Here is a 15,485-nt window from a genome sequence, read left to right on the forward strand (position 1 = left end):
ATAGTGTGGACGCGGACCGATCGATGCGTTTTCGATGACACCGAAACCGGTCCTAAGAAAAAGCGACAGCTGCAGCAACGACAACGCGACGAAACAATTATATCGTTGGTGACATTGGTTAAAAGAAGAGGAGTGATGTGCTGCACGTATCTCAGCACATACTTTTGCACCGGTATTCGGCTTAACAACGGCGTGAAATGTTTTGAAGTCTCGACAACCTGGGTGCACAAATCTGAACCGTGGGCTTTTTTCACAAGGCGACCATTTTGGTTTCCCGAGGGACTGAAAACGCGGCTCGGCGAACGAAATGTATTGTTTTTTATTACACATAACATGAGAATATTTTATTCCATAAAGCTTATTTGTAGAAATCTACACGCTTTATTTTCACATTTTAAAAAAGCCTATACAGCCAATCAGAATGGCGTACAGCTCTTTCACGTGTTCAAGTATAACCAACCAACGATAGCGTAAAGGCCTTTCCAAACCACTCGCGCATCTCGTGTAAATCGTACTTTGTTGTTGAACCAGACAGTGACTAAATGAGACTTTATGATCCTATTTATTGATATCTTACTTAGATTTAAAAAAAACTCATGTAAGCGCATTTTCCGTTCAGGACTTTATTTCCTTGATGTGCATCTACTGCGATATTTTCCGTTGCTATTAAATTTGCATTTGGTTCTATTGTTAGTGAGCTTTTTTTTCTAATTTGCGTTCAGAAAACTATTTCAATGAAGATTCTCGTCTTATGTGTAATAAACAGCTCACGACATAGACAGTGCTTTGTACGGGGTTTTATTCACGACTTGTTTGTATCAAAAACCCTCAGTCGCTCGTACCTCGCCCGTTCGGGTTTTTGACACAAACAACTCGTGAATAAAACCCCGTACGCCGCACTTTCTATGTCGTAAACTATATTGACCAGAACGGCCGCCAGATGACAAAGGTCCATTGATTTTCTATTTTTACTCTAAAACTACTCGTACCAAATTTATTTTTTAGGATAATTCGCCCACATTGTGCGACATGAAAGAGATGAAATTATAACAAATAACTGTGCAAAGATATTTTTTGAGGTGGCGTTTTCGTTGACTTGGCCGTCGCAGATCTGAAAGTCCCTAAGACACTCCATGAGATATCTCGGCCCCTTGTTGTAGTCAAAACTGGCCCAGTAATGAAAGAAATGTAGACACAACACCAGCTGTACCGCATGCCATTCACGTAAAACGTAGAATAACGTTGTCACGAAATTTCGTGCTGGCAGCCACGTATTAAAAATGACTAAATTTTACAAAGCTGACGATTCGCAGGTTACCCTCTTGTAATATCTGCTCCAGAAGAAGGAATGACCAACACTTGAAAAGTCCGCATTTTACTTTGTACAATTCGGGTTATACTGCCAAATTCTCGTGTTTCAAACAGCCATCGGCAGGAGCCCATCAAGGTCGGCGAAGCACCAGATGTTCTTTGAAGAACGTCGGAACCCACCCTGCTAGCAGGGCCTTTCTTTTGCTTGCTCGATTTTGGCGTTCTTGAGAAAGAGCCTGAATCGAGTAAGATCTTTATTACTCATGCGCAGTAAGCGGATGAGGTATAAAATGCCCTCCGTCACCCTCCGTTTCTTGTTTTCCGTGTTACATTAGTGCATGGAAATTTATGTTTGCATACATTTACATACATGACTGTAACTTTACGTGGGGTGGGGGGTAGGGGATTATTCAAAACAATTAATAGATGCTGAAAGATGTATTGTTGAGTCAGAAAAATTAATAGAAAGACTTGAAAAGAAGTATTAGAGTCTTAAAATGTATGTATGCTTGGAATATCAGTCCATTTTGCATGACAAAATAAACAGTACGTGTTTGAAGAAATCAACCATCCCTCCCATGTTTCAAGCCCTTAAGTAGATTTGCCACAATTCCACCTCACGAGAATCCCGGGAGAAAATGTTTTGGCGAGCGAAGCGTGATTTTTCGGACGCGAATCTACACGAGACGAAGGACTTTTGAAAGTCTACCCCTTAAGATGTGTCATTTTCTCTTGGATGTGCATGGTCGCGGCCGAATCATCGCATCTTGACTGTTGAAACTTTGTGATTGTAGTCGCGGTCGTACGGCCCGGGTCGTACGGATCGAGCTGTTAGAATAAATCTTTTTCGATTGTGGAGCCAAAGGTAAGTTGTTGACATTAAAGACAAAATGATATATATTTTTTCTAATTTGCTTTACAAATAAACACTTTGCACGAGAGCGGGGATCGACATAAAGGTCATTCAAACTGATCTCCATCAACATGCCGGTCATCTCAGGTCCTAGTGATCTTTGAGAACCTTTAATTAATAGAGCAGCTTTGACCGAAACTGAGAATACCTGAGAAAAACTGATCCGACTTTTAGCAATCTGAACTGTTCTTAGAACTACTGTTATTGACGGTATGGGCATGCGACGAAGTCAAAATGGGGAATTCTTTCAACAATACAGACTAGTCGTTGATATCCATTGATGGCAAAGGAATTTGATGGCAAAGGAGGTTGATGGCAAAGGAATTTAGAGGATGCTTCAAGGGGAAATTCTGGTTTTCTGTCTTACTTTTGTTTTACTTTATAGAGGCCATTTATTTGCCAGTATTGAAAAGTTTGGTTCACATTTATGAAATGTAACAAATTAATCATCTGTGGCTTTACAAAGATCTATTTGTATCGCTTTTACATTCCTGTGTTAATTCGAGTCGCAAATGACGTACAAACAACCCAGGTCCAGGAATTGTTGATCCAACTAAAACTATTGCCGCACCATACAGTCAAGGCAAATTATTATGTTGAAGTATTTGGTACGGCAAATACAGGCACACAACGTGTGGCAATGTCTCTGTCGGCACTTATTTAAAATTTCAGGAATCCAATAACCTCTTCAGCCGACTTGGCTCAAATTATAAACATTGGGAATAATATGTATTCAGCTTTGTCATAATCATGCAAACAGGGACTCCTATTTTTGACAGATTTGCCTGTTATGGTTATAACTTATAAGCTACATTAATTATCAGTTGACATACAGTGATAGTTTTAGTGGTTTGCTAAATAGTGCACGTCCTATAATTTCAGACTTTCCTTATGTTATATCAATGTTAGCTGCCTTTGATTCTTTGCTCATGGATAATTGTCATGCATATATTTTAACACTTGAACTTTACACAGTAGCAATATACTGTCTGCCTAATGGGAGGTGTAAAATTTTTTACTCTCATGGCAGAGATTTATTAGGTATGGGACCCATTTGCAACATGTACTTCAATTGAAATAGATTCATTAATGAATTTGGTACAACATTTTCAGAATATATGTGCACAAACATCTGTTACTTGTGAGATTAAAATGTATTAACATTATTAAAATGTAAAGCAGCAGTGGAAGCATTGTTCATTCATTATATGTTCGAAACCAAAATTTTAGACCCTAGGAGCACTTAAATGATGTTTATCTTTGTTCTTGCAAAGAATGTTCTGCTGCGTCATTTTATTCTATTTGTTTTTCCACCTCAAAAGTATTGTAACTATTGCACCTCTCAAACAGTTAATAGTATCATTGAGAATGGAAGAGCAATTTATCAGAAATTAATGTTACTCCAGCAAAATATGTTTTTATTTCTGATTTTCTAAAGAAATTAGACGTAGGCCGCTGGCCATGTAAAAGGTATTCATAGAGCAAGATGTCAGGGAGATTTATCTTGTAATGTGGTTCCCAGTAAACAACAGCTTAAAACTGCCATTCTGGATAATAAGGAAAGCTGCACAGGCTTTTTGATGTGAATTTCTAGCTACTGCATTAGTTGTGTTTTCCAATGGTATGCAGAGCAAAAGATTAGTTACCACGTTTTTGTATACAATGGTTCTGAAAAAATGTAACAAGAGTATTTTCAAATGTAGATTCTGTTATTGATCTCTATTGTTCTATTATTCAAAGTAAATTTAATTGTTTTGAAACAAACTATGAGGTTGCATTTCTTAGATGTTTATGTGAATTATCAAATATAGAAAGGAAACAAAAAATAAGAAAGCATAAATCTACTTCGGAAATTGCAGCAAACTGGAAGAAAGAGGAGAGAAATTTACAGCTCAATGGACCCAGAGAAAAAATAAGAACTTCCTTGAAATTGGTTTGAAAAGTACAGGTCTATGGACCCTTCGAAAAAAAACAGACTCTTTCAAATAAAGATGAAAAGTATAGGTCAATGAACTCACACGATAAAGGGCAACTTCTCTCAAATAGATTCTTGTAACACCTATATACCTTTTTTTGTGGTGCACAATAAAGTTGTTATTATTATTATTATTATTATTATTATTATTATTATTATTATTGTTATTGTTATTAAACTGTCAACAAAAGTACAAATAACCTGGCAGCGCATGAGCTCTTGTTGAATATGCGCTGCATGTTGCCAGGATACAGTCTCGAACCCAAGCCTAATATGCCAGATCTCGCCGCCATCTTGGTTTTTCATGGTATAGCGGGCTCAATTATAACCATCGGTTTTGCCACTAAACGGACGCTTGCACTGGAAAAACTGGTTTGACGAGAGAAAACAAGATTGACTAGTCCAGAAACTCTGGCTGCGGTGGCTTCAACGAGTTGACGCGATTCGGGCAGAGCCATTTTTTATCGTCCTCAGTAAAGAAAAAGACAAAAGGAGGCTCTGCTCGCAGGGTGGTGGGAACCCTACTATCAATTTTCATTTTTCTCTTCTTCAAACATACCATTATCAATCCTAATTAGTTGTTACATATTTTACTTGACGACTCAGAATAATCGCGAAATGACTTCCATAACGCTAAGTTTCATATTCTATTGCCGCGTTCTGCTCAAACGCCTTGTGCCGGACTTTGACCTAAGCTTTATGAATCTGAATCAAAATTTACTAGCGCCCTGTAATAAAAATACTCTACAATTGTGAGACTTTTGAAATTGTTCTTTGTCGACACAGGAATGAATTTTGACGTGATATCTCTACTCATTTACTTGGTGTTGAGGTCAGAATTTGCGAGTTCTTGCTCAGCAACTTACTCTGTGCAAGGACAAGTTCTTCGAAACCACACCATCAAGACAGAGACCGCAGACAAAATAGAAGATTGTATCTTGCGTTGCATGGCATATCCCGGATGTACAAGCAGCAACTTTTATCGCATGGACAAACGCTGTGAACTGAGTGACAAGACGCATGCGTCTCACCCAGAAGACATGAGCAGCAATCCATATACCGTATATATGGTGAACACTTTCCGACCTATACCTTGCAAAACTCAACGCGAATGTGGTATGGGCTTGCTGTGCACACCGTCTCTGATTTGCGAAGGTATGTCATGCCCAAAAATGAAGTAATGTGGACTTTAAGATAAATAGGACAGCAATGTCGATGAAATGTCACCTTCAAAGATAACTTTGCACTATGGTAAGTCTTTCGCGAATCACGTCACGTGATTCAATGTGGGCGAATTATCCTAAAAGTAAATTGATACGAGCGCCGGATTTCAGAGTAAGAATAGTGTGTGCTTAAGGTTCATTTGTTATGCTCAAGTTGTCAAAGCCTCATTTCATGTCGTTCTTATGTAAAGTACCACAAAAATATGAGATAAAATGGGTGCCTCACGTGCAGCACAATTAATTTTCCTCGCTCAACCAACGATATTGTTATTTTGAGGCTCGTTCGCCGCCTAATATATCAAACGACTGACTTGATGGACATTAACCGACAGACCGCGTAATGATTAAGCTTAAGTGGATTACAGTAACAATTTGAGAGGCTAATCAAAGTGTACGTGATGACGTAATTGTTAGGTTCGCAAGTGCGTTCGGGAAATTTGATGCTTGTCGGCATCTTAATATTTGTGTGGAGTGTTCAGAATCTGATGTAATCTTCGGGAAGGTTAAGGTTATCGGATTTGTTCCTTAAGAGAATCGAGTGTATGAAGCTTGAGTAAATACATTCCATTGAATATTCGTGTACCCCAACTGAACTGAAACAACTATACAGGAAGCCTAAAAGACCATAGTCATAAGAAAGTTGCCGCATTCTTATGCTTTGCGTTTTACCAAGAGGTCTAGAGAACAGGAGAGACATGTTAACTTTTAATAAGAAACAACGATTTTCAATGTTGCGGAGCAACATGTTTCGGCAGAAACTCCAGCCTTCCTCAGTGCAAGTGTTACTTGAGAGAAAAATCGGAATATAAATATCTGACAAATGTTAATGAGTACAAATACAACATAAAAATGTATAAAGCGAGCAAATTACAGAGGTAGGCTTGAATAAACAGGTTGAAGTTGTTGATTAAGGAAAGGGTTTTCTCACAGGATGTGAGTTCGAGTTCCAGCTAGCGATTGCTTTCACGTAATTGATCATGCTGACACACGCGACTTTCCAGCTCAAGGTTACCGTGAAGTCCTTAAAATTTGTTATCACTCTAACCACAGAATGCCGCAGTCATCCGCTTGGAATGGAAAGTAGGGCAATACCGAACTCAGCGGTGACGGCTTCTTCAACATGGGGAGCCGCACATGAACCCTGGCAAGCCAGGCTCAACAATGCGCCAAAAAGTCAAAGTACTGGCTCTTGGTCAGCAGGAACAAATGCCGTTGGACAGTGGTTGCAAATTGACCTTGGCAAGGAGACAGTATTGACGAAAATAGCCACACAGAGCAGGCCTGGTGATGGTCAGCGGGTATCTTCTTACAAAATTCTGTTCAGCTTGGACGGAGCAAACTGGAATGCGTATCGAAGCGATGATTCTGAAAAGGTAAATGTCGTTTGAAAAGATTGTCCTCAAGACCATTAGTAGAGAAATAAGTAACTTATTCAGGAAAACATTGCTAGAGGAAAGAAAGTTTAAAATACAGTACTGAGATAAAAAAAGGGACCACTACGATGGCGGTTTCGCTGTTTTTAGGTCGTAAAAGGGTCAAACGAAAAACTAAGAACTGTACATGAGTAGCTCACACTTACAACATTCCTAACAACTCGCACTTATATCTATGTAGTAAAGGAGCGGAAAAGGAGTTGGGAGGGGGGGGGGGGGGGAACTGGTGATATAGCCATATCACTTTTGGCAGAACAATGATTCCCACCTTCGTATTTTCCGGCTTGGCCAAATTTCCGTTTCGCCGTATGGTTTTCGCATTGTCTGTGCATGGGTGGCAATTTCTTAACCGCATGAGAAAAAGATGTCCAAAGTTTTTAAATTTCAATCCATTGTTTATCGTTAACAATTTAACTGTGGATGACAAAAAATACTCTCACTCTGTTTACAAGGTTAAGTGATCACAAGACGTTTATACTATTCCTTAATTTTTTTTTCGGGAATTGGAAAGAATGAGTGAATGACAAAGCAAGCCCCCCGATAAAACTTGTTGTTTCATCTTTACAGCTCGACCACGCATATATAGTGGTTCGCTGTGACGTCAGAATCTACCAAAAGACAGACATATTTAAGCAATAGAGGACGTTTTCCGTGTTTCCATAGCCTCATTTAAACACGAGGGGAAGTTGGGAGAATTCGAGACAGTTATGCATACCCAAGACGCAGTCGAGTGTCCAAGACGCAGTCGAGGGTTTGCATAACTGTCGAGAATTCTCCCAACTGCCCCGAGTGTTTAGATGTGGCTATGGAAACGCGGAAAAATGTCCTGTATTGCTTTTATATATGATTTCTCAAAGATAAGTCGACAAATGAAGGAAAATGCTGGGTTTTTTCTTCTAGATTGAAACAGATTTTCTTGATACACGCTCTTATTTTCCTAACATCCAATCAAAACGGGCGCCTAAGAACCAATGCGAGTGCGCGTACTATCCTAATTATTTTATAAAATATAGTAGCAGGGCACTACTGGGACATAATTGACATAGCTAAATATTATTTTTCAGGTTTTTATGGGAAATTCAGACATTGGAACAATTGTCTCGCACAAGTTGGTGCCAAGAATTACGAGCAGATATGTTCGCTTTTATGTAATGTCGTGGCATAACCACATATCCATGAGAGTTGAGCTGTATGGCTGTGCTATTAACGGACCATGACTTTTCATTAAATTGCAACCTCACTCTAGTGAACGAAAATCTGTAAATAACCTACCACTCATTGTATGGAGGTTAAGCCGTGTTCTTTGTCTGTCTTTCGTAAGAATTTAGTCAAGTTTTATAGTAGTAAATCGTACGTTATATTATAGAAGTAAATTCTACCCTAAAAGGGGAAGCAGCGCTGGCGCAGTGGTGAGAGCATTTGCCTTTCACCGTATTCGACGTCATATGTGGATTGAGTTTGATGGTTCTTTACTCTGCTCCGAGAGGTTTTTCTCCGGGTACTCCGGTTTTCCCCTTGCTCCGAGGGGTTTTTCTCCGGGTACTCCGGTTTTCCCCTTGCTCCGAGGGGTTTTTCTCCGGGTACTCCGGTTTTCCCCTCTCCTTGAAAACCAACCTTTGATTTCATTTGATTTCAGTTTATTTGTAGTCTCCCAAATTAGTAGAGCACTCGGATAAATAACCTTGAGACTTAAATAAAGTGATTATATTCATTATCATTCTTTCATAACATATTTCAAATGGCTGAGATGGAACTTGTGTATGATTATTAACCCCGGTGGATCAGATGAAGAGATTATAGTTTTCCGATGGTGACCCGAGGATACTCGGAGCACTCGCATTTTTCCGAGTATCCCCAAGTCACCATCGGAAAAAAACAGTATCATCTCTTCAATATATTTAAAGTGACCCTGTGATCAAACAATCAATTCTTATTTTTCTTTGGATTTCGAAACTATGTTAACTAAACACTAAGCGAACAAAGTTTTTAGCTTTCATTTAAAAAAGACTCCCGTTTATTTTAACTGGAATTTTACAATTTTTAAATTGTAAAATTACGATCTGGACAGAGCTGGATCGAGGAAATGACGTCAAAGGCTCACTAGTTTAACTTGATGCAATGCGTGTGTACGCCGCAGAATTAATATACAACACGGGAGTTTTGGGCTTTCAGACTTTTAAAATGGCGTTTTGCATATATAATTAAGCTGCATTCACACGCTGAAATTTTAAGCTAGTGAGCCTTTGACGTCACTTTTCCCTGGATCCAGCCCTCTGAGGTCCAATCGGTCACTTTTGGACGTGAATAATGGCGGACCATGAAATCTGAAACTTACACTCAAAGTAAACGGCCTTTGGATAAAAGTCAAAGCGCAAAATTTAGCCAGGCAGGTGTTAAGCAAACAAACTTTCAAAATCTGGAGAAAAAAACTGAGGTGAATTTTTGATCACAGGGGCACTTAAAATTATCGGTTTTATCTATATAAATTTGCGCGTTAAAAATGTTTTCGAGATTGTGTATACCCACTTCAAAAAACTGACTGGCTATCCAGCTTTTATTTAAATAAGAATATAATTAATTATTATAGTTTTATAATCTATTAGAGTGTTCATCGTGGCTTGTTAAGCCCATGAGTAGGAGCTTTCCTCTCCCATAACCTCCCCTACTAGTCACCTTTTGCACGTATCTTTCTTTTTCTGGACCACACGAGTCCTTGGGATCTGCGCGCACTGTTTAGAATGGCCAATCAGAATGAAGTTATTATTAAACGAAGACAAAAATAGCAGAAACATTGTATGCAAATTGCTGTAAAATGATGTAAATGTGAGTTTCCTACAGAAGGGTTAGTTCTAAAATTAGACAGATACACGCAAAGTTTGGCCCAGGGATAGAGTGCAGAGTGAGGCTCCTGGTCAGCGGCCTCAGCAAACATTGAATCCTGTTTTCAAGGGAACTCAAAATCATTAGACTCTTTCATGAATGAAATGTATTGTAAAATCTGATTAAATGAAATGAAATTCAAATAGATAACCGAAGATGGTCACACAAAAAAAGACAACGATCAGATATCAATCGAAACGCAGAGTGAACTTCTCAGTTTTAACGGCAAATTCTTAATTTGGGTCACATGTTGTCTGAGAGAAATAACACAAGAACACTTTCGAATCGTGTGACATTTGTTGAGCCCGCGGACCATTGGGACACTGTCTAAGCAGAATATGTAGTTCATGTGTCTCTTAATATAGCGTATCCAGTATTATGAAGAAATACCCCTGCATAAGTTCCCTCGCGCATCCTGGTATACCGCTATATACCCATGTAAAAGCCTATTTTATCTGTCACAACACTGATAGAGGTGATTGTATGTGACGACGCATGGGATCTGAAGAGGAAATCGAAGCGTCCCAAATACCCATCAAATCACTCAGGACAACGCAGATAATAGTGGGTGGGTGAACTTTGTTTATGTGGCTGTCCATAAAATGAATTTTCGAAAAGAAACATCGCGATTTGAAGTTTTTATGGAACATTTTCCTCGATCAGTTGAATCGGCCGTTACAACTGTCTCAAAATAACGTGACGTCACGCGCTCTCGCATACTCAGGGTTGTCTGCCATTTGGTGGGCTCCTGAGAATTCAGAGTGTTCAGCCTTGGTATTTTATTATAACCGTTGACGACTCAATTCGCGTCGAATCTGGAAAAAAACCACACAGGAAGGAAGCGATCCACAATGGCAATAAGGTTAGGCTTTTTATTGAGAGTTTTTTCGTAAAATTATCTTCTCAGGTCTTTTATCGGGATTCCCATGCAAATCCTTATATTTTTGTTGGCTTTACCTCACACTGAGCTTGGGGCGCCTGTGATATAACATTTTCCAGGAGTATCGAATTCGCTTCCAAGGAAAAAATGAAGATTACAACTGGAAAATTACTTGCTTGGTTCCATGATAGGGAGACTGACAAAGCACAGACACAATGCTTCATATCGTCCAATTTTAGTCTCTTTTGAATTGATTAAAACAAGTTCATTCGTGACAAGTGTGTATAGTTTTATTAGGCTACTGTTGTGACACTAAAACGATAGCTATCACATGATCATCGGTCTTGTGCGAGTGATATCCGTGGTAGCAACATAGGCCCGCTTTTCGGGCCCGAAAGTTTTCGGGACTTTCCTGGGAAGGATTCGAACCGACGACCTCCGTAACACAGTTGCTTAATTAAAAGCCCGATTAAGCTAATCGTAGATTATTACGGTTTCAAAGATTGACTTATACTTTTGTTTTTCTTTAGCCTAAAATTACATAGTTAAGGGTTTTTTGACGGAGAAAAATTCATACCTCGTTTGGTACGCAATCGCGGATTAGTGTTAATGGACTTTTCAATTTGAACAAGTGGGCTAAATGCTTTTGTCTGTCATAAGAGGAGGCAGTGTGACCGAGTGGCCGAGTGGTTAGGGCCCGTGCCTTGAGATCCAGAGATCCTGGGTTGAAAACCGCGTTCTGACCACTCACTGAATTTGTTTCCGGTAGTACTTGGCTCAATTTCCTGGCGCAGTTGTAAAATAGCCAACTGGTTTGCCTCCCGCCAGTTGGGATTCTTAACAATTGTGTCTATTCAATGCTCAGAGATATTAGCCACTAGCTGCTCTGAAATCCGAGGGTAAACAAAGTTGCATTATTATTATTATTATTATTATTATTATTATTATTATTTCCTATTGGGATAAACTGTTTCAACCAAAACCCGTGGCAGGGATGGCAGACAAGTTAGCGCACTTGCAAGAGCACTTGCCCCCCACAGGAGCCCATATGGTACATTTATTATGATTCTTGCCCCCCCCCCCCCCCCACCCCACCTCCCATGGTGACCCGGGTGCGACGCCCAGCGTCACATGTGGGTTTTCTATTCTGCTTCGTGAGGTTTTTCTCCGGTTACTCAGGTTTTCCTCTCTCCTCAAAAACCAACCGACGTTCTTAACCCTGTGCAGTCTCCGCCAACAAGCGCCCCGGGACAGCGCTAAATGAACCATATTCCGGTCATTCCGTTCATTCTGCTATCCATAATCGGGAGCAGAATATTCCGAAAACGGAGTAGGACCCAAAAGAACATGAGTACCGTCTATTCCGTGTATTCCTATTTCGGAATCGTACCAAAGGAACGCGCCCTAATTATTGTTCCGTTTTTATTACCGTATCTTTACTTGCAAGAGCACTCCAGTGAAACGTGGTCTCGATTATTTATGGATTGGGTGGGGCTCGATGCCCGTCACACCTTTTCTTAGGTCTTTGAAGAGCCAGTCTGAGTTAGGTTGCCTTTTAAACTGTTGTAACGTGCTCCTTACAGTTTTAAGATTTCTGATGGTTTGTTGTACTGCACAAACCTCAATGAGATCAATGTAAAACCCAAGTGAAATACAATGGAACCTCCATTAAGCAGCCACCTATTAAGGGGCCACCCTCTATTAAACGGCCAGTAATCAAAGTCCCGAAATAATGGCAGAATAATATTGTAAATCAAACTTCTATTAAGCGGTCAACTCTATTAAGCGCCCGCGGCCACCTTTTGGCTAGACACGCGTGGGAAAGGGAAGCGTTGCGTGACTCCGGCCCGAGCGGCTGCGAAGGAGACTACCTTTTGCCCGTCCCGATGAGAGTTTTCCTAATGTTTTCACCTCTATTACACTTAGTTTGACTTTTCAGCAGTAGACTTCCTTGCACATTATTTATAAATTAATCATGAACCCGTAATGCAACGTTTTAGGTACAGACATTACCTCCTCTTTAGGTTAAAAATCAAATCAAGGAGGGATTACGATTTTTCAAACGTTGGCCGTGTAGCACTTTCATTTCAACAGACTTACCTGGTTAGAGTGTAATGTGAAGTGCTAAGTATCTACCCCATTTGAACCATGTGAGCGTTAGCCCTACTGATGCAAATGGGCCGACACAAGGACGTACAGAGAAAAACTCTGACCAGGGTGGGAATTGAACTCATGTAATCCCTCCTTGTACTTGTACATGTTCATTGCCGTGACTTTAACATCGTCAGTTCCCACAACTTGTTCCCGTCTGACCCTGTAGCTCAGTCGGTAGAGCAGCGGTAATTCAACCCGAAGGTCGTGGGTTCAATTCCCACCCTGGTCAGAGTTTTCTCTGTCCTTGTGTGGGCCTATTTCCATCAGTAAGGCTAACGCTCACATGGTTCATATGGGGTAGATACTTAGCACTTCACAATACACTCTAATCAGTTAAGTCTGTAAAAATCAACTCAGTTTACGCCATAGTTTAGATTGTTCATATTAAGTTTGGAGAACCTTATCTCAACATTTTCAGGAGAAATTGTTTTTTCAAACAGTACTGTGTTTTTGTTCTGTATTAGAGCTCTCTTGTGTAAAAGTTGTCACAAGCCTCTAAAGGTGTTTGTTTCAGAATAAGGTGACGTTTCTACTGACGATTTTGCTAATTTCTGACGAAACTCTATTAAGCGGCCACTGGTCCACCCAACAGAGGTTTCACTGTAGATCGTACTTAAAGAAAGAATATGCTAATGTCGGCACATGTTTCATGACAAATGATGGGCACGTGTTTGACAAGTAGGTATAAAAAATGCTTTAATAGTACTTGGGAGTAAGTTGTTAGTTGTTAGCGATTGCTGTTGTAACAGAAGCACAGTCGAGGAATAAAGAAGAGTCAACCAAGAGTGTTAGAGTTGATTTCTGTTCCCCCAAAACGTTTTCTCTAACAACATCCGGCCTCAAATCTAATGACACTGGTTTGACACTTTTAAAACTGAAATATTAAAGTGCCATTCTCTTTGGAATCCGTCTCATCAGTTCCTGTGAAAGAGAATTAACCTCTTTAAACAGGCTTTCTTACTTCTTCTCATTAATAATTGACTGAAAATAAATCAACATTTTTATACTGTTTACTTAAAACTGCGAATAGATAAAACATCTGGAGCAATGTTGGCATACAGTTGTTGCCATTTGAGCGGTTTGACAAATCTTCAGATCAGTTTTGTGTAAAAACTTCCCTGCCAGGCCTTTCTGTTGCTGATTATAACAAAGTAAGCTGTTTGTTGATTCCTTTTAAGATTTACTTATACCAACCTGTAAATCGAGAGTACACTTAGAGTTTATGTTTTTTATGAGACTAGTGCTTCCTAGTTGATAATGTGTTTTTACGGTGATGCATGCACCATAAAAGATAGGCGGTTCGTCACATTTTCAGAAAGAGCAGTTTCATCAGTTGTATATTTTCATCATCGTTTCTAATCAATAGAGTAACAATCCACTTAAACCCATTCACAGTTTTCCCCGAGTTTTCATTTTGTAATGCGAAAACGTGATGAGTTATTAATTTTTCAGTGGCCGTCTCACCACAACAGAAGTTTGTTGAACTAGCCGGGCTATACCCAAAGATTATTAGGTTGTGAATCAATTGGCTGAGTTTTTCAATTTCGGCACCAAGTAATTAACGGTTATGCACGAAATTTAACGTTAACAACTTTTCGGAGTCCGGTCATGAAACCATCATCAAGCAATGCAAACGAGTGAAATTTATACGGACACAACTATAACATACATGTAATTTTGTCAGAGGAGATCTGCCTGAATATTTAGGTAGTCGTATTTCTCCATGAATATCATTTCATGAATCAAGCAAATGAGATTTTTGTTTTAGTTTTCTCGAACACTAAACTAAGCTCATAGATTTTAGATCATTAAGCACAACTTAAAGGCATGTTTGTTCTTTACAAATGCTAAAGGACAGTTTTTTGCACGCTATTTGACAACGCTCACGGTGGCGATGTCTTGTGGTATTTATTACTGACCAACAAAGCTCGCATCCTAAAAACTACGTTTGAATTTATCCACAAGCTCATCTTCAATAGAGGAAGTTTAATCGATTAAAGAAAGAGCTTTCGGTGAACATATCTCAAGCACGGAGAATTCCCTCAAGTAGCACCTTATGAAGAAGTGCAATTTTGAGGTTCTCCCAGAGGAAACAAGAGAACGTAGCTAAAATTTTATAAACTAAGGAACAGGGGAACAAAGACAAATATCTTAGGAAACAAGGGAACATAAGCCATTTCAGGGATCAAAAAGCTGAAAACAATTTTGAAAGTACTTTCGGGAACAAGGGAACACAAGCAAATCTTTAAAGGAACAAACATCCCCCCTCGGGGCCCTCAATTTTAATTAATTCAATACACGAAATAAAAGAAGGTTAACCGGTTCCTAAGTAACCTTGGGACCATCTTTACCAGAAACGATTCAAGACCATATAACCTTCGAAACTTGGACTTTGATCAGTATTCTAACTTACAATTAGGAGTTTAAGAAAAGACGACAGCTACGACAACGATAACGCCATAGAACAGTTATATATGATTGGTTAAAGGTGGACAAATAATCTTGCTGCAGGTGCAGCAAGCATTTTAGAACACATTTTCCGGTACTTTGCATAACAACGGCGTTATGTTTAACGCTGGATAGCTTGTGGGGTCGTGCACAAATGAAATCATATCAAATTAAATACTTTTGTCCTTTGGTCTAAAGGTGTTTGTTTCAGAATAAGGTGACGTTTCTACTGAAGATTTTGCTAATTTCTGACGAAACCCTATTAATT

At 39.4% G+C, this 15,485-nt stretch overlaps 1 protein-coding gene across 1 annotated transcript in view; it reads left to right on the plus strand.

The window, feature by feature from the left end:
- The window catches only part of LOC137980395 (lactadherin-like), a 9,983-nt gene extending 1,398 nt beyond the window's left edge, over nucleotides 1–8,585 (plus strand). The window contains exons 2-4 of the mRNA XM_068827837.1: nucleotides 4,986–5,354; nucleotides 6,473–6,795; nucleotides 7,920–8,585. Of these exons, the coding sequence (XP_068683938.1) occupies nucleotides 4,988–5,354; nucleotides 6,473–6,795; nucleotides 7,920–8,072 (843 nt within the window). The 5' untranslated portion in view covers nucleotides 4,986–4,987 and the 3' untranslated portion in view covers nucleotides 8,073–8,585. The remainder of the gene's footprint in view (nucleotides 1–4,985; nucleotides 5,355–6,472; nucleotides 6,796–7,919) is intronic.
- The last annotated feature ends 6,900 nt before the right edge of the window (nucleotides 8,586–15,485 follow it).

This window comes from Montipora foliosa, chromosome 12 (genome assembly GCF_036669935.1).
Source record: "Montipora foliosa isolate CH-2021 chromosome 12, ASM3666993v2, whole genome shotgun sequence".
NCBI classification, from domain to species: Eukaryota; Metazoa; Cnidaria; class Anthozoa; order Scleractinia; family Acroporidae; genus Montipora; species Montipora foliosa.